General features: G+C 41.4%; 2 protein-coding genes across 3 annotated transcripts; one reads left to right on the top strand and one right to left on the bottom strand.

The window, feature by feature from the left end:
* Window positions 1-110: 110 nt before the first annotated feature.
* Window positions 111-14314, top strand: LOC117256018 (putative ATP-dependent RNA helicase DDX17). Its single transcript, XM_033625305.2, has 13 exons — window positions 111-394; window positions 1594-1753; window positions 1924-2020; window positions 2346-2479; window positions 3386-3451; window positions 3567-3708; window positions 4070-4230; window positions 5138-5310; window positions 5472-5582; window positions 5716-5777; window positions 6512-6571; window positions 9296-9532; window positions 10596-14314. Exons 1-13 carry the CDS (start codon window positions 342-344, stop codon window positions 11093-11095), a joined length of 1956 nt encoding a protein of 651 aa, XP_033481196.1. The 5' UTR covers window positions 111-341; the 3' UTR covers window positions 11096-14314.
* Window positions 14315-15164: 850 nt separating this feature from the next.
* Window positions 15165-27692, bottom strand: LOC117254713 (ADP-ribosylation factor-binding protein GGA1-like). 2 transcript variants are annotated; one of them, XM_033623104.2, is made up of 17 exons: window positions 27556-27692; window positions 26680-26764; window positions 25475-25550; window positions 25248-25346; window positions 24982-25105; window positions 24318-24418; window positions 24040-24120; window positions 22052-22189; window positions 21866-21947; window positions 21606-21716; window positions 21340-21483; window positions 19340-19392; window positions 18904-19094; window positions 18275-18555; window positions 18008-18177; window positions 17784-17894; window positions 15165-17697 (listed from the first exon to the last, which is right to left on the bottom strand). In XM_033623104.2, the coding sequence occupies exons 1-17, from the start codon at window positions 27599-27601 to the stop codon at window positions 17587-17589; spliced, it is 2004 nt and encodes a 667-aa protein (XP_033478995.2). In that variant the 5' UTR covers window positions 27602-27692; the 3' UTR covers window positions 15165-17586. The 2 variants fall into 2 exon arrangements, with proteins under 2 accessions (XP_033478995.2, XP_033478996.2); XM_033623105.2 differs by having other exon boundaries at window positions 19349-19392.
* Between the last annotated feature and the right edge of the window lie 39 nt (window positions 27693-27731).

Genomic DNA, 27731 nt, shown 5'->3' with positions numbered 1-27731 from the left:
AACCGTTAAAAAGCACGAACACGTACACGAATCATATTCACCATTATAACGTAGGGAGTATTTGTACGTAGCGCTCGTTCTTTCCAAATGAAGCTACGTAGAATTACTAGCTGAAGTTACGTCGCTGAAGAGGGCAGGGAAGCAGCCGTTTAGCTACGTGACGCACACAACAATAGTTCACCAAATTTCGAAATTAAGCGTAATTATAGTCTAATATTAATAGTTTTGCGAGTGTAAATTGCGCATTACTGTAGTTTCTATTTGCGAATAACGCCGAAGTAACGCTAAAGCGTACGTAACGATTATAACGTTAGCGGAGATAGTTTACTTTTTTCGACAACATGAGAGGGGGTTCTTCCTACGGAGACAGAGACAGAGACCGTGGACGAGACAGGTAAGTTTGTTGTTAATATTTGGACATAACACACACATGTTTGTAACAATATTAGGTGCATAATGTGAAGATATCACAGGCAGGAAATTTGACCCAAAGCCGTGACCGTTGAGACTGGTCTCTCAGTAAGTGCAACACAAAAGCAGAAAAGCTCAAACCTCCTGAAGGCCTCTCTCCAGGCAGTTGGTGGTTAGTTTCACTATAAACATTGCAGTCGTAGAGGTCATGTTATCACCAAAGTCTGTAGACTGAAGCACAAACATTTACTGGTCACCGAAACTTGTGTTTTTGTCGAAATTCCGCAGTAATTGTTATAGCCTCAGTCATCATAATTATCAGTTACATGATGCAAACTGAGCTGAGCATTAGCTCTGATAATTTTAGCTGAAAAACATCACAATAATTGGTTTTACAGTGTCTGTCACTTCTTGCACGTCAAAGCACATAAATTAGACACTGTTCCTTACAAAATCAAATTAGTGGGTCTAGGATAAGTGTATTACATAATTGCACTTTTAGATAAACAATACAAGAAACGGATAGATGCATGCAGAGGCACCACCGCGCTAGGGAGGGCCATGGCCACCCTGGGTTGCAACAGTGTGAGATTTTCATGGTATCATAACCATCTCAGAAAATATTGCGGTTTCAAGGCATTACAGTATTACAGAAATTTATATTATTATCATACAGAATGACCCTTGAATGAATAAAAATAGAAGGGTTATTTTTGGTGGAACAAATGTTATATTACTATAATTGAGACTTGAAACTATTTTGTAAATGGAACTATATGTAAAAAGAGTGTCCTCTTTGAAAATACCTAAAAGAAAGGGGAGATTCTCCGTCTAGTTGCATTTTTTTTTCAATATCGTAGATAAGTACATGTGTAGGATATGATAATCGTCAACTTGATATGATAACCATCCACTTATGTATCATGGTAGCCTATATCTTAAAACCCGTATATCACCGCAACCCAATTGTGTTATTTATTTTATGCATTGCAATTTTACTGTGATGTATTATAACCAACAGGTCAATTCAAAGGCAAATTGCCTCATTTTGTGGACAGTAAAGATCATTACTATTATTATTATAATTGGCATGACAAGAGCAAATATGTCAAAAACATAAAGTACATTGCTGCAGGTAATGCCGTAGCCTGCCTTGCTGTTAACTATTACTGTGTCTCTCAGGCCACGGTTTGGGCCCATGAGCAGCCGGAGTGGACCTCCACCTATGAAGTTTGGGAATCCAGGTGAGCGTCTCCGTAAAAAGAGGTGGAACCTGGACGAGCTGCCAAAATTTGAGAAGAACTTCTATGGTGAACATCCAGAAGTCCAGCGCATGAGTCAGGTAAATCAAAGAACTGACAAAGTGTTGATCATATTTTCATCAGTATCGCTCATTTTTCACAGTGGCCATCAACAATTGTGTTGTAGTTGCAGACAATTTAGATTAACAAAGGTATTTAAATAATTGATACACCCTGTCCAAATATATGTTCTCTGTTTTTTTCCCCCCAGTATGATCAGGAAGAATTTCGCAGAAAGAAGGAGATAACCGTCAGAGGCTCCGGCTGTCCAAAGGCGGTCACTGCCTTTCACCATGCACAGTTTCCTCGTTAGTAAACCATACATTACACAAACTATAATGTCTGTACAAACTATCTCTAGCATGTACAATAAATAATTCATTCACTTACTCCAGCATTTCGGGACTTTAAAATATAATTTTTGTGTTTGTTTGTGCCCCTTATATGGTAAATTTAAACAAAGCAATACAATTAGTCTAAATGACCAGGTGGAGTGTACGTAAGTTTCATGTTCAGAAGAAGAAAATGCTTTTGAGGACTGTCCTTCGGCTGCAAAGACTGTTAGACAGAAACCACAGTAAAAGTCCAATAGTGTAACCATCATGTTGATTGTCTCCCTCCTCCTTCTGACAGAGTATGTGATGGATGTGCTGTTGCAGCAGAACTTCAAGGAGCCAACAGCAATCCAGGCTCAGGGCTTTCCTGTGGCCCTGAGCGGCAGGGACATGGTGGGGATTGCCCAGACTGGCTCCGGAAAGACACTGGCGGTAAGGCTACCTGGCCTTTACCCCACCCTACATAGTGATGACACTTTATTGTAGTGATGGGCATAACGATTCTTTTCACAGTATTGTTTTTTTTTAGAGTTGACACGTGAAAATGTTTCTGACTTTTAGAGTTTTGATACTTTTTGTGAAATATGGCGTCAGTTTCTCCGTGACGCTCTGTTAAAGTACATGCACATTCAACAGCTAGTGTTTCCTGCCACACAAAACTGTATTTTGTTTCATTACCAGTCATCATGATTTAGCACAACATGTATGGTGTGTAGGTAGGCTATGTTAGTTCAATAGGACGTTAGTGAAATGTCACAGATCTGTCGTTCATTGAGGAGTAAGTAGCAGACGTCCCAGTTAATTCTGCAGCCTTGTGCTAGGTTCAGGGGTGTTGAAATAATCAGAAAATGTGTTCTTAATCATATTTCATAGCTCACCTGATGTGTTTGTTTTGCTCTTCATTATCCAAATTTTGTTTAAATGCTCTGAGCAATGAAATACAACACATCTTCTTAGTAGCATCCACGTTGATTCCACATTACAACTTTAAGCTCATGGAAGAATGACACAGAGGTCTTGACTCTTGTCTGATTCCATTGGTCCTCCTTCTTTTATTTAGTGCCATTGCTGCTCTACCTTATGACACGTTACAGATTTATGAGCACTCTGACGTTTGACAGCCCATCACGACGTCACTTGATGTTTAATTGAAAGTCATAAAAAGTGTATTTGCATAGCACATCTCACAGGATGTGAAGTGTTGACAGCTAAACATAAAACTGCAACAGAAAGACATGAACACGAATAGCAGTACGACTGCAATACAATGTTTGAACAGAGAGTTCAAATAATGACACGATAGTGGGATTCAGTGTTGTGTTTTTGTGTTCCCTGCAGTATCTTCTTCCTGCTATTGTACACATCAACCACCAGCCCTATCTGGAGAGGGGAGATGGCCCAATTGTGAGTGCAAATTCCATATGTGTTATTATGTTATATAGAAGTGTTTCCTCTGTTAGTGTGCGCACACAGTCAGTTTGTTTAACCTCCCTCATTCCTCTTCTTCCTGTCCTCTTAGTGTCTGGTACTCGCTCCGACCAGAGAGCTGGCTCAGCAGGTTCAACAGGTTGCATATGACTACGGCAAGTCTTCCCGGATCAAAAGCACCTGTGTCTACGGTGGAGCACCCAAAGGACCACAGATTCGAGATCTCGAGAGGGGTGGGTGTGGTTGTAGATGGACACATGTAATGGATTATTCAAAATAATTTGAAATGCATAAAACCCTCCTCAGTATACAGTTTATACTTAGGCATTGCGACTACTTTCCCAGCTTTGGTGTTGTGGTAGCACAGTGTTGCTAAAACAGTCCACAGCTGCTGCCTGGTATTTTAGCCCACACTGTTCCTTGTGAGGTTTTGGGTGTAGACAGGCCTGACAGCAATTGTTGGACTGCTTGAAAAAAAAAAAAAAAAATCAACAAGCAGAGGGGACATTGTTCTGCCTAATCATCTAATAACATGTGTATCTCTATCGTTTTTTTTTTTTTTTTTTTTGATGTGTTGATTTTGTGTGATTCCAGGTGTTGAGATCTGTATCGCCACCCCTGGTCGCCTTATTGACTTCCTGGAGAGTGGGAAAACTAACCTGCGGCGCTGCACCTACCTCGTGCTGGATGAGGCTGACCGCATGCTGGACATGGGCTTTGAGCCACAGATTCGCAAGATAGTGGAACAAATCAGGGTAGGACAAAGGCTCAGTTACCATGACTGCTGACTTTGAAATGATTACATTGGCATATTTAAAGTGGAAACAGACAATTTTTCAACTTTTCCCTCGTAGCATTTCCAAGTGATATTGATGGCGTTGCAAAGACAACCAGAATGCTTTCCATTTTACTCAGAGCCTAGCAGCTTCTACTGCTTTCCACAGTTGCTTTGGTTGTTCCACAGCCAATTCTGCTACTGGGAATAATAATGTAGCCAAGGGTTACAAGTTGTGCTTAGGTAGTGAAATAATAACACAGAGGCTCCATAGTCTGAACTAAGATTGCACATTCATGCACTGGTGGCCAGGGCTACCATACAGGTGCCACTTACTCATTACACAGTTGGGGTTCAGTATCTTGCCCAAAGATACTTTGACATTCAAATTGGAGGAGCCAGGGATCCAACCATTGAGCATTGACCCACTCTACCTCCTGTGCCACAGTCACCATAGGCATTTACGCTGCCTCACTGCTAACCAGAGGGAAGTTAAATTAACTCAAAGTATTTTACCAAGATGCAACTCAACAAACAGCTTGCAGTAACTGCAGAAAACTTACATTCATACTCTTTGGCAACTGGGGATAGCTACTAATAGCTACCAGGGAAAGTAAAAGCGCTATCCTTCCTTTTTTGGTTGCACAATGGTTGACACACTTCCCTTGTGCCTTAAATTGAGCCTTCATTTTTCCCAGAGAAAGTACATGTTGGCAGACAAAGTTGTGTAGTGATAGAGAGGCTCGTTCTATACCTATTACACTGCGCAATCAATATTTACTTTATAATGATAAGTTAAAGCAAAAAACATGTCTATGTACACTTTAATGTAGAGGTGTTTTTCAGTTAAATCAGTTGGATGCTTTTTCTCTCTCTCTGTCTCACAGCCAGACAGACAGACTCTGATGTGGAGTGCAACCTGGCCAAAGGAGGTTCGGCAGCTTGCCGAGGACTTCCTGAGGGACCACATTCAGATTAATATTGGTGCTCTGGAGCTCAGTGCCAACCACAACATCCTGCAGATTGTCGATGTCTGCATGGAGACTGAAAAGGACCAGAAGTAAGGATAGCGAGCGAGAACATGTCTGGCTTAAAATGACACTATGTTATGATATGTTATTAACTGCTATGATAGTGTTACAGAACATGAGCTCATCCTTTCACTCACTTGACACTGAGCTTAGTACCACTGATGTGCTTTGATTGTCTCCCTGTCTGCAGACTTTTTCAGCTGATGGAGGAGATAATGGCTGAAAAAGAGAACAAAACAATCATCTTTGTGGAGACGAAGAAGCGTTGTGATGATCTTACCAAGAGGATGAGGCGGGACGGGTGAGAAATGACTGTCTGTTATGAAACAACATCTAATACATCATCATCTAGGATGCATTATGCACATATTTGACAGACAGGAGCTGTTCAGTGTTCACTAATCTTCCCACTTCATTATGGTTTTGTTTTCTAGGTGGCCAGCCATGTGTATCCATGGAGACAAGAGCCAGCCAGAAAGAGACTGGGTACTCGGAGGTAAGAATACTTGTAATACAATGGTACCACTTCTCTCTAGCCCTTTTTGTACATCATTGTCTTGCCGAAACCAGTATGCTGCCATATCTGTAGGCGTACTTGCCAACCTTGAGACCTCAAAAATACGGCGGATTTAGATACCAGGCGAGGGATGTGGAGGTCCTACCCCAGGACAGGCTGCTGTGACATGAGCTTGCATAAATCTCAGGCATAAAGTAATATTCATGGGTTTACATTCATTCATTTCATCACAATGTGCAACCCCCATGATTGACGGAAAAATCAATGAGGCAGACTTTATAAAATTCAAGCCCTTTTCCTTTAAAATTTTCTGTAAGAAACCAGAATTATTCTTTCCAGGGTGTCGGAAATGTCTTACTTTTCTCTCTCTTCTACTCTCCATTTCTTCATCTCTCACTTACTGAGGAGGACAAAGCGCAAGCAGCTCTTTGTCTTGTCATGCCAGGAAAAGACATTTGGTGTAGCTGTATTGTTGTCTGACTTTTACAGTCGTGGGATTTATAGATGCTTTGCAGTATTAGCAACAGGTTGTGATAACAAAAAAGGTGTTAAAAATAATCTGGAGAAACACTGGAGAATTGTGACCCAGGAGGAAGTCCTAGGAAAATTGTGAGGGTTGGCAAGTATACCTATAAGGCCCATGGATAATACAGAGTGTGAGTGGTGATTATTTCCATGTTAAATTTATATTAATAATATGTTTAATTTTACAGAATTTCGGAGTGGCAAAGCTCCGATACTGATTGCTACAGATGTGGCCTCTCGTGGTCTGGGTATGTCTGCTCACACACATAGTTAATGCTGCATCATCTCTCATATTATTGTCTCTTCTCTCATTTTTTCTACATATTTTTGTGAATTATATTTTTTCTGTAACTAGTATTAAGTGTTATACATGTATAGAGGAACACTATATAGAGTCAATAGAGTTAATTGATGTGTGCATAGCAATTAGTATTTTGACCAATAGGTAAGTATACTACAGATGAGGCCAGCTGGATCTGGCAATTGTTTTGTAAAAACAAAATACATTTTTAGCAAGTGACAAATTTCTGCCTTTTACAATTGCCAGGTTGATTTTATTATAGGTCTCATGCTAGGAATTTTCCATAATACATAAAGTTTGTAGTATTGCTTTCAATAGACATGTGGAAATAACAAAGAAAGTGTAATCCATTTGAATTTGTTGGTGTACAATGAGATGAATCAGCACATTACATTTAAGAATCTCCCTTACTATTTACGACCTGACATTTTTTAGTGTGGAGCCTGCAGGCTCTCTGCTCTGCTGGGTTTATAGTCTGTTTCTTGTTACTGCAGTTAAATGGCTTCCTTCAACCGGGGCTCTTTGGCACGCACACTCCTGAAAGGAGGGCTGTGTGGGGCAGATGCTCCTGCACACCTTTTCTTATCTCTCCTTTATTAAATAATCAAATAAGGATGCTGCTCATACTACCCGTTTCCACATATAAGATACACCGATCAGCCACAACATTAAAACCACTGATGGGTGAAGTTGATAACATTGATAATCTTGTTATGATGCAATGTTCTTCTGGGAAACCTCTGGTCAACTTGACACACATCACCCATCAAAACACTGTTGCAAGACTGAGCACACTCTGTAATGGCAGTGGCCCCCTAGCAGGACAGCGCACCGTGCCCTACACAGAGCTCAAGGCGGCGACCTGGCCTCTAATTTCCCCAGATCCCAATCTGATCAAGCACATGCAACGTGCTGGAAGAGGTCAGACTCATAGAAGGCCCCCTCACAACCCACAGGACTCAAGGACCCCACAGGACACCCACCTATCGAGGCATGGACACAGTAGACCTGGGGCACTGGTGTATCCCATATATGCTCAATCAGATTGGGATAAGGGGGATTTGGAGGCACTGCTGTTGCGGAGTGCCGTTGCCATTAGGGGGTGCACTTGGCCAGCAACTGTTTTTGGGTGGGAGTTTCATGTTGGGGCATGCACATAAAAAGCCAGGATCCAAGATTTCCCAAGAGAGCATTGAATTGTAATGAGATGATCAATGTTATTCACTTCGCCTGTCAGTGGTTTAATGTTTTGGCTGATTGGTGTACATAAGATAATATATTGTGTAGGTGCTCAATTAATGTAATTCTGCAAAATGATTCATATTGTTATGTTTTGCAGATACATATGAGTAAGACAGTAGCAGCTGAATTTTCTGCGTTTCACCAACAGGAAGGCTTTGATCTAATTTCTTGGCAGGATAAATGTGAGAAGGGGGGATGAGTGAAGATCTTTGACATCCCTATGACCGTATCCTTGTTCTTTTTTCCCCTCTTCTCCTCTCAGGGTTTGGCAGCACACGGCAGCTGTAACAGTCTGCGCTGCTGTCACTGCCCCCTCAGTCATGTTAAAGTAGAAGCTCGGCTAGGTTTAGATGGATTAAAGCCCTCTTAGTCCTCATGGGTAACTAAGATCCCCCTGCCCAGTATTGTCAGAGTTTTAAATCCAACGAGCCTTCCTTGGGAGCAGCCTGAGGTTCCTGTTTGTCTGCCCTTCAGTCCGTCCCAAAAAGCAGACAGACAGGGGAGAGAGAGTTAGACGGGCTCGTCTGGATCCAGTCCTGGCCAGGGTCTGAGGAGGGCCCTGCAATGCAGCGAGAGAGCAACAGAACCAGCCGTTGTGTGTGTGTTTAACGGTTCTGCTCCCGTCTGACGTTGCTGGTGTGTGCAGAAGGTGAGGGATGAATCCTGTCTCCCTCCCCCTCAGCCCCTCACTATAAACCAGGACTGATCAGGGGGAACTGACTACCTTTGTAAAAACATCCTAAAGGGGGTAAGTACCTCACCTCCCCTTTCTCTTAACTCCTCCATGAGCTCACCACACATCCACGTACTTCCATCGTGCTTATGTTTTAGTCCAAAGAATAGCAGCCGGCACATCGTCATTCTGTTATTCAGTAGGTCAGGGTTGGTGAAATGGCTTCCGTCTGTCATGATGGAGGGGAAAAGGTCGACGTATTGATCAGCAGTGCTGTCAGAGCCCCACGTCTTCTGTAATAAGAAACAGACTCCTCGTCTTCACATGTTTTGACCAGTAATCACATTGGTGTGAAGATTATGAAGCCTAAACATGGTTTCTGTACAGCTCAATTTCAAAAACCTCAAGTTCAGTTTTATCTGTACTGGATTTAAATCAATTATAACGGTGTTAAACTGAAGAAAATGTTTTGATGTATGGATTTTTGCTCGATTTTCTGACAAAGCAGGTAAGTTATTCTACTTGTTTAGATTTTTATCAACAATATATCTTTGTTAATGAACAAAATTAAAGATTAAATTAATAACATGTATACATACAGTTTATATGTATATTAATTAATTAAAATACAAACCATCAGCTTTTGAAGTGGAATTAAAATGATCAGCTCTTCCTCCAGAAGCTTTTCCCCCCCTTGAGACTATCATGTCTTTGCTTTCCTCCACGCTGTAAAACCATTCATTCACTATCCAAAAGATGTGGAAGATGTCAAGTTCGTCATCAACTATGACTATCCCAGCTGCTCTGAGGATTACGTGCACCGTATTGGACGCACGGCCCGCAGTACCAACAAGGGCACTGCCTACACATTCTTCACCCCAGGGAATTTGCGCCAGGCGCGAGACCTTGTCCGGGTGCTAGCGGAGGCCCGGCAGGCCATCAACCCTAAACTGCTTCAGCTGGTGGAATCTGGGCGTGGTGGTGGAGGAGGCGGTAAGACGGACTTAAAGCTACAGTTGATAACCTTTATGAAAATAACTTTGTGTCGTATTTGTTGAAACTGTCACAATATCCAGACAGTAGTACACGAGACAATGTTTCTCTGCCTCCTTGTAGTGCCTCTAAGGGTACAGTCGCTCATGAGCGAATGTGGGTTAGATAGTGTTTTTCATGGCCAATATCACACAATTTCAGCTGGTTAGACACGGCAACAATCAGTGTGTCCTCTACATACTAAGCTATTGGTTGTGGCTGCAACCTCGCCGCTCAAATTTCACCGAAGATGTGAATAAGCTTTGCCACCAGAAGCAAATGTTTTATTTGGCCCTTGGCTCACACTGAATGGAGGTAAATGGGAGGCGTATACTTGCCAGTGTTTGATGCATGTGTGACCATGTCCAAAGGGGATTTTTTAGTCTCTAACACAGCTGTCAATCATGTCTATCTCATGAGATACAGTCAGACTAGGCAGCGCTGATCAAATATGAATCAAAATCCTGTCAATGCATCGCCTGTTTCTCGCCTCAGATGTTTTCAGAAACATATTTTAGTGTACTGTTTAGTTGTAAAATGAGAATGTTTCCGGTCAGGCCAGTGGGTGGTGCTTTGTTTTGGCCCGACTGTTTCCAACATGGTGGCAGGGTCGCAAATATTCTCATTTTACAGCTAAACAGTACACTAAAATATGTCTCTGAAAACATTTGAGGCTAGAAATAGGCAATGCAGTAACAGAATCTTGATTCATATAGCGCTGCCTAGTTTAACAGTTCAAGAGCAGTGATTTACATGTTTGACAGCTGCATTAGAGGCTTGTTTTACTTAATGTGTGGTGGATTCTTGCATATGCCATTAGAAGCACAACCAGGAGGCAGAGAAACATGATTTATTCACAGACTGTCTCATGCACTACTTTGTGTAGTGACAAGTTCGGCAAATATGACAAAAATTTGTTTTTATAAAAGTTCACAACTACATCTGTAATACCTCACAGTCATCAAACTAAAATAAAAATGCTGGGATATAATAACACTGACATTACATGTGTTGTTTGTTACAGGTGGCAGAATGCGTTACCGTGGCAGCAGCTCCAACAACCCTAACCTCATGTACCAGGGAGAGTGTGATCGCCGCATGCACGGTGGTGGCGGCAGCAAGGACAGCCGCGGTGGCTTCGGCCGTGATAGCCGCAACAGCCGTGATGGAGACCGCTCCACTTCCTCCGCCTCTTCCTCCTACAGGGACAGAAGCCGGGATCACAGGAACAGCTACAACTCAGGCTCAGATCAGTACCAGAGTTACAACAGCGGCGGAGGCTACAACACGCGCAGCGGAGGCCAGTCTGGGGGAGGTCAGGATCAGTCTAACCAGCAGCAGGGTCAGTTTGGCCAGCCTCCTGCTCCTCCTCCTCCTTCTCAATCATCAGGGGGGCTGCAGCCTCTGATGGCTCAGCAGTTTGTACCACCACAGCCAGGGCTTATGGGCTTCATGGGTCAACCGCCTTTCCCTTTTGCTTCTCCACCCCCTCCTCCCCCAGGCCCTCCACCTCCCCGGAAGTAGAATCATGAGCAAGAGGCACTGAGTTAATTTGCGCAGCTTAGTGTTTTCACAGTTTAACTTTATATTTACTCTCCAACTCTTGTTATCACCAAGAGGCGGGGATTTGAAAAGGCATATATCTAAGGAGGTAAGGGCTTATATTTTTCTATTTGTTTTGTACTTTTAAATATGTATAGACCTGGAACTTTCCCCCTTCATTTTGTCAACCTAGATCGTCACTCTCCACAGCCTCATACAGGTGCTCTCAACCACGTACCAGGGAGGAACAAGTGTCTTGTGTTTTCATTTCAATCAAACACTACAGCAGTGGATTTCACTAGTTTGTTGTCCCTCTAGTCTAAAGATAGAGATAAAGATAAAGATTTTGCTATAATTGGGACATCCTTGGGCGCAGTGCAGAGGTGAGGTCGGGACTTTACAAAAAGGAGTCTTTCTGATACCGATATCCATATCGGAAATGCCTCTGATACTGCCTATAATGTTGAATCAGTTTGCCGTGTTGTCCTTGTTTTACTAAAGGTTTAACCTGAGCCACCCAACACAACAATGATACCAATAATTTCACATCCATACAAGGATAGTAGTATACATCAGTTTTCTTTTTTATTTTCCTTTAAATGCAGTGGTATCTCACTGGTACTTAGTATCAGCCAACATGCAAGTAGGCTTGGGAGGTATCTGTGTTTTAATACCTCTGATAGGTATCTGTGTCAGGAGGAAAAAAGTAACGTTGGAACATCTTTGATAAAAAAGATGGTGACAAGGTGCCAGAAGCGCAGAAAAAAAACTGCAAATGTAGCAAAGCCGGGGTTGTTGTTTACCTTCAAGGGACGATAATGTTTAGAAACATTAGTTGACAGTTCCTGCATAGCGTACCTTTAAATTGTGTTGACAATTGAATGAAAGCTATCTTACACTGAGGCCTCAGTGGTACATGGGTGAAAGAGCTGATCTATGGGAAAAATGATCCCTAATATATGCAGTCACATTCCAGAGCCTCGTCCTGTTCCAGCTTTTATTAATATTCAAAATCTCCGACTTATTTTGTTTGAGGTTTTGACCACCAACATATGGTAATTATTCAATTAATTTTGGGCTTGTGTTATTCCAAACATTGAAGTAATGCATCCCGGTGGTGAATCTTCTTCCGTAGTGTTGATACCATGCAACCACTATTTTAGTTTCTTTTTTTTTGTGTGTGTAATGAACTGTTGCGTTAGGTTTAAAAACATTTACTCTTTACTTCTATCATGTCCTGTAGCAAGTCAAAACTTTTGTTTCTATTAACTTTTAACTGTTTAACTCATATTGTTAATGCAGGTTTATCTTCATCTTCACTTTATTGTGGTTTGTTTGCTCTTTTATTCATTGTTCTTTTTTTCTTAATAAATAAATCTAAGCATTTTTTTTCTACTTTGTAAATTCTTGATAAATATTTATACATCAGGTGAATTCCCCATACAAATGACTTTATTCACCTTACATTTGTTGTACATTCTCAGTTTGTACCCAGAAGTATGTACACGTGTGTTGCTTTTATTGGTAAATATACATCATGGCATGAAGCTTTTATTTACATCAAGAGCACAGATGGAAAAGACTGTTCACCTCCTTCACAAATACACACATGTAGAGTAGAGGCCTTGTCACAACACTTTGTTTTGCTGCACTTTTTAACGTGTATCAATCTTTAAAATCTGGATTCAGTTTAGTTGATTGACTCACTTTGGGTCTTAAGTTAAATTTTTTGGGTTGTTTTTCTTTTGCCAGTCCGAATTAATGTGGGAGGTCCAGTCTGATTCATCTGAAAGCTGGATGAGTGCTTTGCATGCACAGTGCTCAATCATGTTCTTGCAGTGTACTGCGGATTGAAGCATAACAGGTATCTCAGTAAACGACTGAGGTTACCACAGACGGGGGTTTGTAGCTGCAGCAAGTTTTGTAGATAGGGGAGCGCAGCAATAACTTACTACTTTGTAACATACTTTAAATCCATCTCACCAGGACATGAAATAGCATGGCTGGCCGCAAGAAATAAGTCACCTGTCTCATGTTTTGTGGGAATGGTGCGATAGCTGGTTCTGTAATTCAGGTTCCCTCAGAGCAGACATGCTGGGGTAGGCAGTTTCATTTTGGCGTCATTGGGGAAAAATTCCATAATATACATTGAGCATATTGTAATTGAAGTGAACTGAGAGAACAATAGGTCACCTGGCTCTGTTTTCAGGCTTCAGTAAATCTAGCGTCTGACAGGAGGCCTCAGCCAATCACAGGTCATTTCCGAGAGAAGGCGTTGCTGTTGGCTGTTCTACAATTACAGATACACATGCCCATCTCTGGTGAGAAGATGCTATTCCAGTGTTGACAGCAACTGCCTACACTGCAAGGCAACCCAAATAGGGACTTATCAAAAAGAGAGTTTGACGAACAAAATAAAATAAGTCAATATCGCCAAAGTGTTTCAGAGATGGAGAGAAAGTGTTGGTAATGATTTAGCTTTCTACTAACTGGAGGGAAAGGCTCACAGCTGTGGCTACAGACCACCTCAGTGGGAGGCGAGTTGGCAGCAGCTCCTGGGACGGACCCCCAGTCAGTGGCTGCAGCAACCTGAATTGAGCCAGCAAAAACTCCAGCTCAGGGGACCAGGAAGCCCTGACTCCCCACCATATCAGCAAACTTTCTGTTGCTGCTGTTACACAGGTTAGACCTGCAGGAGGAAGGTGTGTTTTCAAATTGTACCTTTTTTTTTTTTGGTGCCCTTTTCCAGCATTCTGCCTACCCCAGCTTTAATATCTTAAGGTCAAGACCTCTGTCAAGAATAAGGTATGATATCCATCATTATCTTCCCCACAGACTGGACCAATGATTAATGCTTATCCAGTCAAATAATGTGGCACTGTACATCCCAAATAGGAGGATACTGTGGAGAAGATGGAGGCTGCAATAAACTTGTAGTTCTTGTGGCAAATTTGCTAATGTATAGAGAAGATAAGTCTAAATCTGACAATGTGGTCGGACTGGTTACAGCCCGCTCAATGCATAGTTTACAGTAAATCGTGCTGGGAGTACAAATGTCAATTATTTACAATCTGGTTAAGCCATGACGGACTGAAAGATGGTTACTGAGGCTACCGCTTTGTCTCATTATTGCTTTCTTCCTTCCAGTCCTGTACAAGTTTGTGATGTATCTGCATCTGTCAATAAATATAAGTAAATCTCTATGGAAGTGAAACAGCTGATTCAAAGTCATCCAAAACAACCTGTCAGACTGATTGATGGCACTGTGTTGATCTAACAAAGGAATTGTAACACTGCTTTCAGGTAAGTATATAACTGAGTCAATATTACTCAGTGGGAACTTCTTAATGGGAACTCTGGTATTTTTCAACCTGGGCCCTATTTTTCAGATTTTTAATATGAGTGTCTTACAACATTACAGAAAAGGACGGACAGAGAAACCTTTCGCTCATTCTGTTATGCTCTGTGTCCAAGGCTCGTGGTGGCAGTCTCATTCTTCACGAGGGAGAAAACAGTGGAAACTTTAGTGAGGGTTGGAGAGAAAAGTGCCAGTAATAGTTTGTTGAATTGGAGTGCAGAAAGTCTATGTTAGTGTTATCTAAAAGATAAATGTCAGGGCTGAATATTTAGCTGATTTTCAGAGCGAGACATCTTGTTAGTGAGACTAGGACACAAAACAGAGCAGAACAAGCAAAAGGTATGGAAATACATGTCATTTCCCTATAGCGTCTTTTCTGTGATGCTGTCAGACACTATCTGAGCCTGTCAGTGGTGAAACCACCTGTCCAGAGAGGTTACATTGTAGTCTGTTTTGCCGCTGTCAGCTGCAGTACTCTCTCTCAGTACTGGACCAATTTCAAAAATTATTGTTCCCATGAATCACCCAGTCACAAAACCGTGGGAAAACAGGGTCCAGGTTGAAAAATACCAGAGTTCCCCTTAAACCCTCTGCATATTATAAACTGAATCTCCAGCTCTATCACTACTGTAGTTAGACACATTTGGAGTTTCACGTGCACTTCAGAGTCTTATATCTCAGGTGGAACCAGTCTGCCTCCAATCTCTTTTTATTTTAGTCTTCATGACCCTAAGTGCTCCAATCAACTCAGCGGCCGTGGATATTGGGATGATTCTGTAACATCATTGATGTGTCATTTCTTTCACAAAGTCATCATTTCCGATAAGGACATGAACATATGAAAACAGAAACAAGGATCAAACTAGTCATTTGTATACATATATGTACAAAGCAAATGAAAATCAAACGTTTCATCTCAGGCACATGTGGTAGAATCAGACCGGATGTCAAGCAATGTCAACTCAGGACTTGACATGTCCCTCTTTGGGTCGATTAACAATAAGAAAGGCAGCAAATGAGAAAGGACAATGTGTTGTAATATGGAATGGTCGCATGTGCAAAATTAAAAGTGCATGAAAATTGGTGTTGTGTAAAATAACTCAAAATCCTGAGTGAAACATGACGTCAAAACAAAAGGGATGAAAACAAATAAAAGTGCAGAAATTAAAAGCTAAACTTCAGCATTTTAACGGGCAACGATTCAGTGTCCTTGTTTTATAGTCCTTTTTCACAGAGGACATTTTTTTTACATGTCGCAGTAGGAAAAGCACGGGCGTAACTAATAAACTCAATGATGGTTGACTTCCAAACAAGTGTGCTTTTCCTGCTATGACAAATCCGCTGTAGAAAAGGCCTACTGTCACAGCTCAGACACACACTGCCCATGCATGACACAAATAATAAAACCAAGTCGATAATTAAAAACGATGTACCAGTATATTCTGTACGCTCCCAGGACACACTGCTGTGGTCTCTCCTGGTACTTTTCCAGTTATTACTGCATTTCAGATCAACTCCTCACACTGTCTCCACCACTTCAACAATCTCAAAGTGTTAACAGTTAAATTTAATTTAATTTCCCTATGCAACCCAAGAGATCTGCTAATAAGATGAGCATGACACCATTAGATCATTAAATACACTGCTGCTGCTGCTCCTTGAATACTGACGTAGTGTTGTCATTTGATAGGAAATTCAATTCTGATAAGTTATTTATCAGGTGAGAATACCAACTATTCCACATCATAGTTTGAATACATTGGGTGTTTTGGCTGTTGGTCATACTGTAAACGTCACTTTAAGCATGTAACTAAACTATAACTGAAGAGCGTTATTGATGGGCTAAAAGAAAATTATGATTTGCTGCAACCCCTCTCTGCTGCTGTCCAAAGTTAGGAATGCATCAGATACTTTCAGTTTCTGTAAAAATAAAACAGAAGCTGTGACGTGTAATTCACATGACGTGGGACATCTGAGAGAAGTGTTACACAGCCAGCGTGTTAAAGGGACAGTTCACACCAAAATCAAAAGGTACATATTTTTACTCTTACCTGTCGTGCTATTGATCAGTGTGGATTGTTTTAGTGTGAGCTGCAGAGTGTTGAAGATATCGGCCCGTAGAGAGGTCTGCCTTCTCTCGCATATAATGGAACTAGATGACACTCAGCTTGTGGTGCGCAAAATGCTAAAAAAAAAGTACATCTTAAAAACTCAACAGCAATGTCCCTTTCCAGAAATCACGACCCAAGTCAAGCAGAGCAGTTTCATGAAGGAACTATTTTCTGTTGATCAAACTACACCCACCAACCGTATCAACGCAGAAGGAAGTGTGCATCTACTGCTAGCTCACCTAGCACCACTGGGCTAGCTAACATTAGAGCTCAGCTGAGGAGGACGCCATTAGTGTTTACATCTCATGCTTCCTTCTGCAAGATGATACAGTTGGCAGGTGTAGTTCGGTAGAAAGAAAATAGTCCCTACATGAAACTGCTCACAACAAGGTCTGTGGATTATCTTGAGTAACTAGGTCATGATTTCTGGAAAGAGACATTGCTGTTGAGTTTTTCAAATGTATTTTTTTGGACACTGAGCACCACAAGCCGAGTGCCATCTCGCTCCACTAACTTAGAACAAAACAGACATCTCTACAGCCGATATATCCAACACTCAGCACCTCACACATCAGTAGTACCACAGGCAAGAGGAAAAATATATATTTTTGATTTTAGGGTGAGCTCTCCCTTTGATCAGAAAAATGCACACATTCAGTTTTTAAAAGGGTCAACTTGTTTCCCCAAAAGTCACTGCATTGAATCAAAGTTTCTGACAGTTTGCTTTATAGTTTGCGCTGGAATGATTGCTGGAGGAGGGAAAAGTAGCTACGAAACACAGGAACGTGGAGATGATCGAATAAGGACAGAAAGGCTGCGAAGGAAGGCACAAGGTAGAAGCTGGTTCCCACAACTGGCCTAATGTCAGTTTGTTTTACCAAACCAGAGTCAAATACTACTGAAGTGTAGAGAGGCCATCTCGCCTCGAGCCAGCAATGAGGGACAACTTCAACCTAAATCTAAAGGAAGCAGCAGATCAGATGACGGGAGGTGGGACGTTCTCACTAAAGGTTCCCCCAGGTATTTGGAGGCGGGAACTGGTCCACGTCGCCAGATTCATCGTGAGATTTGTCACCCAGGTTGAATGTCAGCTTGTACCGCAAACGTACTTTTTCCTGAAAGACAAGAGAAGAAAAAAAAGTCAGTTGAGGCTGACTCGGACTTTTGACCGCCCCAGTTTTCATGCTGCGTGTCTCAGTACCTTGTGAGGGTTGGCCAGCAGCAGGATCTGTGTGATGGCAGCTGGAGGCAGGATGGGATTGAAGGCCGGGAGCTCGGTGCTGGATGGAGGCTGCAGCTTTACTTTCATCACCTAGGCAACATAGACACACCCACACAAAAAACATGTTAAGAAGCGATACGCACAAAGATAAGGCTCTTACACTGATGCTCTGATAGATTCGAAACCAAGGAGGGAGAACTTACCTTTGGTACAGCTGCCTGAAAGCGGATGTTGGTGACAGGAATGGGGGCCGAGGACAGCATGGAGATGATCACCACCAGCACGTCGGGTCGTGAAGGAGGACAGTCTCGGGCAAAGGTGAACAAAACCCGGAGACTGTGTTTGTCGAATACAGTCACTGGTAATAAGCTGCCTGAAATATATTTGCAGAAATGCAGAGAAACAAAATGTGATGAAGAGAAATGGAGAAAATTGCACCTGTGACTAGACTCGTTCTTGCTCATGCTTACTAGGTTTGATTGCTTCCAGAGGCACAGTAACGTCAGTGAGAGAGATGTTGTCGTAGGGCTCGGCAGCAGCTGAAGAGCTTTTCTCAGCAGCTGCCAGACTGAGATTGGAGAGGAGGAGAGTGTCAGGCTGCTCTGATTGGATGGGTAGGCTGGGCGTGGGCCCTGGAGCAGTCGCGGGACCAGAGGAGGTGGTGGTTGCATTGGGAGTGGGTCTTGAGTTGGTGCTAGACTTGGTCTGCAGATCTCGTAAGGTGACTCTGGAATGAGGTTGGAGCTTATCCCTGCGTGTAGAAGAACGGGAAACACAAGTTATACAGGAGAAAAAATATCAAATATATAACGCCCCATTACAAGTGATTTAACACAACTGTGTGGCACTTCTTCATCTTTTTAGTGCTGTCTTTGTTCAGTTAAATGTTAAATTTGTTCAATTAAAGAATGTTGGAAATAATTTATAATTTTTTAATTCAACAAGCAATGTTATCAGTATACTAACAGCAGCAGAAAGCCAGGACTGAGTGCATTTTAAGATCAGTTTATCTAATTGCAAATAATATCATATCACTATATTAAATTACGTTATAACATATTTTCCTCATATTGTGCAACCCTAAGTCTGCTGAACTTACCATTTGACCTGCTGGCTTTCTGGAGGTAGAGACTGCTGTAACAATGTCTTCCCCAACAATTCCAGCTCGTCCATGGGTTTAGAGGGAGCAGTGGGGCCCCCTGCTGGAGGAGCCTGCGGTGTTTGGACCACAGCTGGTAGCAACACTGCGGCAGGGATCGATGCAGCAGATGGTTCGGTGCTATTAGAAGACTGAGAGAACAAACAGAGGGTTAAAGAGTGCCTGTCAGTAAGTGCATGAGGAGATGGAGATGATGTAAAATGGTTTTGAAAAATGAAATCAGTATTAAAACCACTCATATATAATTGTATGTGATTCTGACATATTTTAAATTATTCTGATGGTTTTTGTTTGTAGAAGAGTCTGTCTGTTCTGTCAGACATTTCTAAATTCCACATAAAATGGCTTTAATGTGAGCAGTACAGTGTTATCTTACAGTCTGCACCTGGAAAGTGTTCTGAGAGTCGAAGTTTTCCGTTACATTCAGACCTGAGAAATCAAAGACAACAAAGGTTAATTCAGTTTTTGGTGGTTTTAACATTTTAAAGATTCAGATTCAGATAAACTTAATTGTCACACACTGGAACATTTGTTTGGTTTAGTGCTCCAGACATAAAGACCCCATAAGAAGTAAGAAACAACAGAACAACATATGTTCTAAAACGACAACATAATTAAACACATTTGATTGAGACTGAATAAACAGTAAAGTAAAATAAAAACAGCCAATCTAAAATCAATAAAATAAATTGATATAAAAGTGTCACAGTGCAAGTGACCAGCTGAGAAACATGTGGAATAAGCTGCATTTATATAGGTTGATGGCCTGAGGCGTAAAAAACTCTTCTACCTACTTGTTTTAAGTTTTTTTTGGTCATAGTTTTGGTCAGTTTGGAGTACAGGCTATTTCTTGGTCAGTACTGATTTTCCCCCATCTTGTTTGTCACTGCAATCTGACTTGGTCCTGTGTGCATGTCACCAAGCACACATGAGACCAAAAGTCAGAACACTCTGAAGAACCAATTTATAAAACATTTATAAAAGCCAACAGTTTATATTAAAATGGTTAACTCTGCATAAAAAGTACATTCTCTGCTGCAATTTCTTGGTTTTTAAAGTAGCACAGTCCCTGAAGTTACAGCTCAGTCCTGACACACCCTTTGCCCCTGTTTTGCGTGTTCATGTCTGGGGGTAAGGTGTTCAGATTGTTGTTTGAATAGAGGGAAAAGTTAGTGCTACATGGCCCTCCAAATTGAGGTCTTTCAGAGGCAAACACAAAATCACTGATAAGACAGCTGCAGGAGCAACAAAGAAAAATCAATTCAATTCAATTTTATTTATGAAGCCCAGAATCATGAATCACAATTTGCCTCAGAGGGCTTTACTGCATGAGACATCCCTCTGTCTTTGGACCCTCACAGCAAATAAGACAAAAAAAAAAAAAACAGTTCAATGTATTATGTTCCATTTCTTTATAACAAGCATAAAAAAATCACTAGTAGTATGCTGATTTCTCAGTAGCTAACTAGCTCGCTAGCTAACATTACATTGTTATTGCTGATTTGTGCATGACAGTCCCACATTTTGAAATATTTCCATGTTGCATTCTGCCTGAAATGTAACTTAATTCAAGCAGTGAAGTTGCTGCACTTGTTACTGCTCCTCAAACATCAGTGCAGACTGGCAGGGTAGGAACACAGGTTGCTAACGTTAGCCTACAGAGCACTGCTAGTGGCCTGGTAATGAAGCAGTGTTCTTTTTTATTTCATGACTTGTTTGATCAGTTGGTAGTGTGAAACTTAAGTTATGAAAGATTTGTGCTTTACTACCACTATCGGATGAATGGCAAAAGTTATTGTGAGAACACTATTATTGCCACAGGTGCGTCTGTTTACATACATCGACAACTACTGATGATGAATCACAGTATTAAAGAGTTGTCCCATTTCATAGGAGAAGATTTCAACCACAACCCCTTGTAACTCTGTTCCGAGGCACTTGAAAACAGAGGGTTGGGGTAAGATTAAGAAATGGAAGTTCAATGTCTGAGTGTAGACCATGTTGCCACGTGTGTAGGCGCCATTATGTGCTGGAAAATGTAATGCTGTTCAAAAACACTTTCAAACAAACCCTGAACACAATTTCAAATGAAAAACATCACTGCTGATATCAGTTTGTAACACATTTGGCTAAATCTAAAAAGGCTGTGAAAGTGTGTGGCTTTGTTGTGGTCTCGCCAGATGTTGCCTGCCTCTGAAGACGCCGTTTCAGCCAGACAGACAGACAGCCAGCAGCAGGGCCACACACCGGCCAGTGGAAATCAGGTTAAACTGTGCTGTGCAGGCATTGCTGACATGTCCTCTTTGGCTTGTTAAAAAGTTAAGCTTAGTAATCTGCCTTTGTGTTTACAAGCCAGATGAGGTTTTGTGTGCTTACCCAGTGACATGAGCTCATCATCCAAGAGGCTGATGCCCACGGTCTGAGTCAGGCTCTGTAGGCTGGAGGGCTCTGGGTTGGATGGTGCTGAGTTGGCTGATGCGTTAAGTCCCATCAGGTCTACGAGTGCTGAGCTAGTGCCGTCTGATTTGGACAAAGAAAACCTTATCTGTGATCTTATCGTCTACAGAGATGACTGGATAATTTATTTAAACAACCAAGCAGTAAAAACAGTAAAGGATGCCAAATCACATGCATGCACCCACCTGGCTGTGAGGGCATGGTTGTGCCGTCCTTTGGAACATCCTCTCCCTTCACCAGGTGTCTGTACAGGTTGATGACCTGTGTCAGGCTGTCATTGGCCTGTAAGATATCCGCTGTAAGCAGAGAAAGGCTCATGAGCAACACCAATGTGGTTTTCACATCTTGTGCCTTTGTATGGGGGAAAAAATGTGACTTCATAAAAACCTTATTCTGCCTGAGATAGTATGACATTGTGTCAAAGTCATGAGTTCAGCAGCCTTACCTAAAGCTTCATCACTGTCCTCTGTATCACTTGCTAATCGGAACAACGTAGGCCTCATTTTTTCACAGCGGTGGTAAAGATCCTGCGAACAGACACGTTACAAACTCTAAAACCTGCAATGGGTAACGCGAGCAGAATTACGAGACTGTAGCTGCAGCTAGTTTTAATGTGCTAAGCTGTGCTAACCTTAATGAGTTCCTGGTTGCTCTGGGAGCAGCTGTCCCTGCTGTAGCCCTCCATCAGCTGGCTCAGCAGGCTCACACTCTCTTTCACCTCCTGGATGGCGTTTAATCGCTTTGATACTTTCTCCACACGCTTTTGGTCCTGGAAAAAGAGCGAAAGGATCTCACAGTGACTAAATTTGTTCCTCAGGGTGATTAAGATAAAAGGAAATAATGCCTTATGGTGATACAGGCTACATTACTGTTTAAGATTATTTCTTATCACAATAAAAATCTAAATATGTGAATGTTAAAATTTTTTTTTGTTAAAGATTTTACATTTTAAAATTTCATGAGCCATGGAAATGATTTGAGGAGTTAAATTGAGACAACAGGCCCCTGGGCACAGATACACAAAAAGTCCCACTACCTCTCCTACATAGCAGCAAGAAACACAGACTTTGTGGTGGTTTTGTGTCTTGTCTTGTGTCTCTGAGATCGTTTTGTGCCTATTTTGGTCGTTTTATTTTTCGTTGTAGTCATTTTGTGTCTCCTTGTCTTTGTTTGGACCCCTTTTTGTCGTAATTTTGTGTCTTTTTGCAGTTCCTTTGCATCTTTTTGTGATCATTTTAAGGCTCTTTCTGGTTGATACATGTTAATTGGAGAGACATCTGAGATATCTCAGATGCCCCTGGGCTTGTAGACTGATGACAAGCATTTTATTTTCAACAATTAAATCTGTTCATACCCATTTTGCTAAATATGACTTTCAAATCCTAATCGTTAATCTTCATGACTCTGGGAACAACCTGTTCAGTTTTTAATGTTTTTATATTAATTATTTTGAAAGGAATTTAACGAAAGGTGTTGAACATCAGAGAAACCGATTAGTTTCAAGATGATTATCTTTAATAATGTCTAAATGAATCTAAAAGCTGATGTTCAATAGATCAAAACATTGATCATTACTTGGATTTCACTGATAATAATTATACACATATAATAAGTGTAATGCTTGTTTAAATGTTTAAAAAGCTGAAACCGCACCTGTATTTATAAATAATGCACACCAAAAGGCTGACAAGCTTTATGCTGGCAGGTGTGGTTAACCATCTAAACCACTTCAGAAACAGTTCAATAAAATACACAGGAAAAAAACGTGCATGGGGAAAAACAGTGATACAATTGGGTCTAAAACACCCTTTTTAAAAAGTTAGTTAGGTCAAATCCAAATAAGGAAGAAACACATCTGTTATATTAATAGACAGATTTTCATTTTTGCAAATATGTGTGGCAAGGTCTAGATAAATACACACATATCTATAAACACACAAGGAGGACAACCATTTTTTATTTTAGAGACAACGTTTGATCCCATTCTCGATTCAGACCTTGAACTGTAAGAGAGCAAAGACCGAAAGTGTAAAAACTTTCGCAAGAGAACATTTAAATCTCCTCCTCGTCTCTGAGATCTAACATGCTTGATGCCAGTGTATCTAAGAGAGGCCACTGAATGATTAGCCACTCTGATCCTGGGTCCGGTGTTCTGCTAGCCTCATTTTTGGTGCTCTTTGTGTTTTTCCTATGTAAACCACATTTCTTGTTGAACAAGATATAGTGCCTCTTATTTTCATATTTTTTCTGTTATCTGGTTAAATTTGAAACATTTTGACCTGATGAAGATCCAAGCAGGGTGGAAACATCTTGATTTAACTTTTGTGACATGGGGTAAGTTTGCAGACGTTGCTTCTTGCTTTCATAATAACTGGATTTCCACATATTGCCAATGTTGGAGGAAAGCGGGTGCATAACCTGCTCTATAATCCCTCTAAAAATAATAATCAAAAATATCTTAAAAGGCCTTGAGACTACTTTTCAAGTGCATTAATGTCGGCACGTTACATAATCAGGTGTGTTGTTTGTACAAATGGTGGAAAAACAGACACACATGCATGTAACTAAAACCACAAACTGTGCAGCACACACATTCAGTAAACAAAACCGATGACTCACCTCCTGGACCATTTCCTTAATGAGCTTGTTTGCAGCCCTTAGATCTTCTGGGTGAGTGCTGTTCAATAGGCGAGACAGCATCTACAAAAACAGGATAGGACAGAAGAGGGAGAGGAAAGAAAAGAGGAAGAGAACTCTGTAAACTGCTGGTGCCTTGATGACTTTCCCAGGAGTGTCACTTCAAACAGGATTTGATGGGCACAGAACATTTTTAGAAACAGTCTTTCCTTTTGAGCACCTATTCAAAGTGACTGGTGCCTCGTCATCATCGCTCATACCTTGGATTTCTCCTCATCCTCAAAGATGACATTTTTGGCTCTGGGTGGAGGGGGTGGGAGGGGCTTGTCATCAGGAAGCACAGGATCCAGCTTGACAATGCCTGGAAGAGGACAAGGACACCACATGTCAACGACTCAGTGAGGTCATCTAGGTCTCCTCTGACTCAGAGTACTGTCCATGACATACAGTGTGTGATAATGCTGCTATAACATTGTTTCTGACACCTCTTTTAGATAAATACAATCACATAATGATAAGACAGTTGTATTCTGTCCAAACGTGCTACTGATATTGTGTTGATTATACTGCAGTAACTTAAGACTGCTTTTTCAGTTCACACTAGATTCAACTAAGCAGCATGACTAAGGACTTCAGTCTCATGCTTGTGGCTCATCACCATAAAAAGGGGAACTGATACTGACTTGTGCAAAACACTATTTGCAAATACACGGAAAATACTGGGAACCAAACAGAGCACTATCACGTCATCAGCGAAATATGGGAACTTTAAAACACATCAATGAACCACTGTATGTTAAATGTATGTAACACGTCGTGCATGTAAACCATGAAGAGAATGAGAAACCTCAAGCTAAAGCAACCTGTCAAGCTTGTCCTTTATCTTGATGGTTTGTCATGCTGTCAAACTTCTAGAGCACTCACCCTGCTTCTTCAGCATCTGATAGGCATCTGCTATTTTGGTCTCGTCAGGCAGCCTCACTGTCCAGCTGTACATTATTTCTAACACCTTCTTCTTCACTGCCTCTGGAGCCCGGGCACCCAAGTACTGCAGAGAAGAGGAGATTCAAGCAGTTGTTAAAGAAAAATGTGTTTATGCTGTTCTTTAACTATTCCCACAAAGTTTCTATAGGTGGTTAAAAGCTGCTTTCACTTCTCAACAACTAACTATCACAGACAGGGATCATTACCTTGGGTGACACCACTTTGATGAGCTCATTGAGAAAGCGAAACTTTCCCACTTCACTGTGAAATCGCTTTCCACAGTTCTTCATGCATGTCTCCAGAACCTGTGAATAATTTAAGGTTTGTTTAACCTTTGCTCAAACAATCCTCCACAAAAAAGCATTCATTCTAAAAATAACGACAAGTGGCTCCTAACGTGGCGTTCTGAACACGTTTACACTTGTTAGCTTACCGTGAGAGCTTGCATAGCCTCCCACTCCTGAGGAGACTGGATCTTGTGGGCCAGAAGTCTGGTTGCAAGCTGGGGACTGATAGATTTAAACAAATTAACCTTCACTTCACTCACAGACAAAAATGAGTCAAGAATAATACGAGACATCAATTTGAAATGTGCCACAGAAACACTTTGTAAAAGCATGCACAAATGATTTGCCAACATGTGAAGCTAAACATCTCTGAAGTGAAAAGAAAGCAGGAGAATGGTCAGAGATATTTAATGTTGTGTGATAAAATATTACATAGGATATATAAGGTATGATAGGATGCGAGGTAAAAGTTTTGAAACTGGATTAAAACAAATTGTTAGAGTTTAGAGAAACTGGCATAGCGTTGATTTGATTGTGCATTTTGTATATGGTGATTAAAGGTCCAGTGTGTAGCTTTTTGGGATATACTGGCAGACATGGAATACAATACAGGTGTTTTCTTTAGTGTATCATCACCTGAAAATAAGAATGATTGTGTTTTCATTATGTTAGAATGAGCCGTTTATATCTACATAGGGAATGGGATCTCGTCTATGGCATTTGCCATGTTGCACCGCCATGTTTCTACAGTAGCAGACAAACCAAACACTGGTTCTAGAGAGGGCCATTTATGTTTTTGCGTTGGCCATCGTAGTTTGCAGCCCCTTCATGATGAGCAACATAGGAAAAACAGCAATGTCACAAATGTGAAACTGCTTTATTCTGTGTTTTTACCAGTTTAAATCACTGGGTCCATTTGTTTTGGAGAGGATGAGACCTCTGTGGATAATTCGGTGTACAGTAAAAACCTCCTAAATGTCTGGATCAGAAATAAGGTGAGCACACATTAGCAGGTGCCGGGATAGCGATCTGTCTGAAAAATGACAAACAGCACAGGACAAACACTGATTTGTGATGTGAAACTACTTAATTTGGCATCTTTACTTGTTTTAACCACCTGGTCTGTTTGTTTTGGAGAGAAGGAGACTACTATGGATAATTCTGCCTCCAGTGAAAACCCCCTGAATGATGAACACTAAATGAATTTTAACCTGGAGAAGTTTCAGCTGGTTGCAATCTGCAATCCTCACCGCTAGACGCCACTGAATCTCCGTAAATCTTCCACACTGGACCTTTAAGAGAACAACTATTTTGAAATGGTGAGATATCTTCATCATAATCATCATCTCACCCGTCTGGTTCATCGTTGAGCTGATCACAAAACCCCTTGATACTGTCCCAGTCGGTCTCCTTATTCAAAGGGTTGGTGGCCTTGTCTGTGTAAAAGGAAACACATTAGACTAAATTCTGCATCTCAAATTGCTGCATATGACTTGTCTTCTATATTACATTTAGCAAAAATTATAACAAATCATGATTCTCCTGACATTCTTTATGTCAGATTGCTCTGGATAGATGTGTGAAGTCTGTCAGACTTCTTGCAGGTAGTGACTTCACACTGGGGTTTAACAGCAGCAGCAAAGTTTAGAGTAAATCCTACTGAACGCCTGTGCTCCCTGTCAGCAGCTGTAGCCTCTGGTTGTTTGCTTTACACAATCTATTGCCTCGCTTGTTTGGAGCAGTTGAGGTTGCTGGTGCTGCTGTGTCTAAGATCATGGCATTAGTACTGTGTCGTTATGGTTCCTGGTTTTGGGTTCGTTCAGCTGGCTTGTCTTGGTCCGTGGGGAAACGATCAGCAGCTAACTAGCTAGTAGATTCTGTTAGCATTCAGCTGGACATTAGTATGATTCTTTTTTACTTAAATGTCATGTTTGTGTAGCATCACCACCCTCAAACTGTCAACAGTAACCACAATGTGAGCTCAAAATACGAGCACATCACAGCAAAGGAGACATTTAATCTGAGTTTGTTCCTCATCGACAACTGACACTTTTTGATTTGATGACATTCGCTCTCTTGACTCTTAAACATATCTCCCCTGGGGAGAGTAATATGTCCGACAGCGGCAAATTTAAACTGATAATATATATCCGTGTCCCCTAACAGCGCATCGGCTATGGCTTCACGTTCAAAAGTTAATCAGATAGTGTACAGTATAATGACTTACTGATGCGAGACTGCAGGCTAGCCTCATCCGGAGGCGCCGCCGCCATCTTTCGGGAACTCTAAACAAGTGGCCACTATCGCGTGATTCTTGTAACATATCGCGTGGATAGCCGTTGGAGCCGCGGCTCTGTAGCGCCCCCGCTTGGGCTCATAGCTTGACATTGAGTGGGGTGGTAG

The sequence above is a fragment of the Epinephelus lanceolatus genome, chromosome 3, assembly GCF_041903045.1.
Source record: "Epinephelus lanceolatus isolate andai-2023 chromosome 3, ASM4190304v1, whole genome shotgun sequence".
Classification (NCBI taxonomy): Eukaryota; Metazoa; Chordata; class Actinopteri; order Perciformes; family Serranidae; genus Epinephelus; species Epinephelus lanceolatus.
This window is presented reverse-complemented; position numbering and strand designations above follow the sequence as displayed.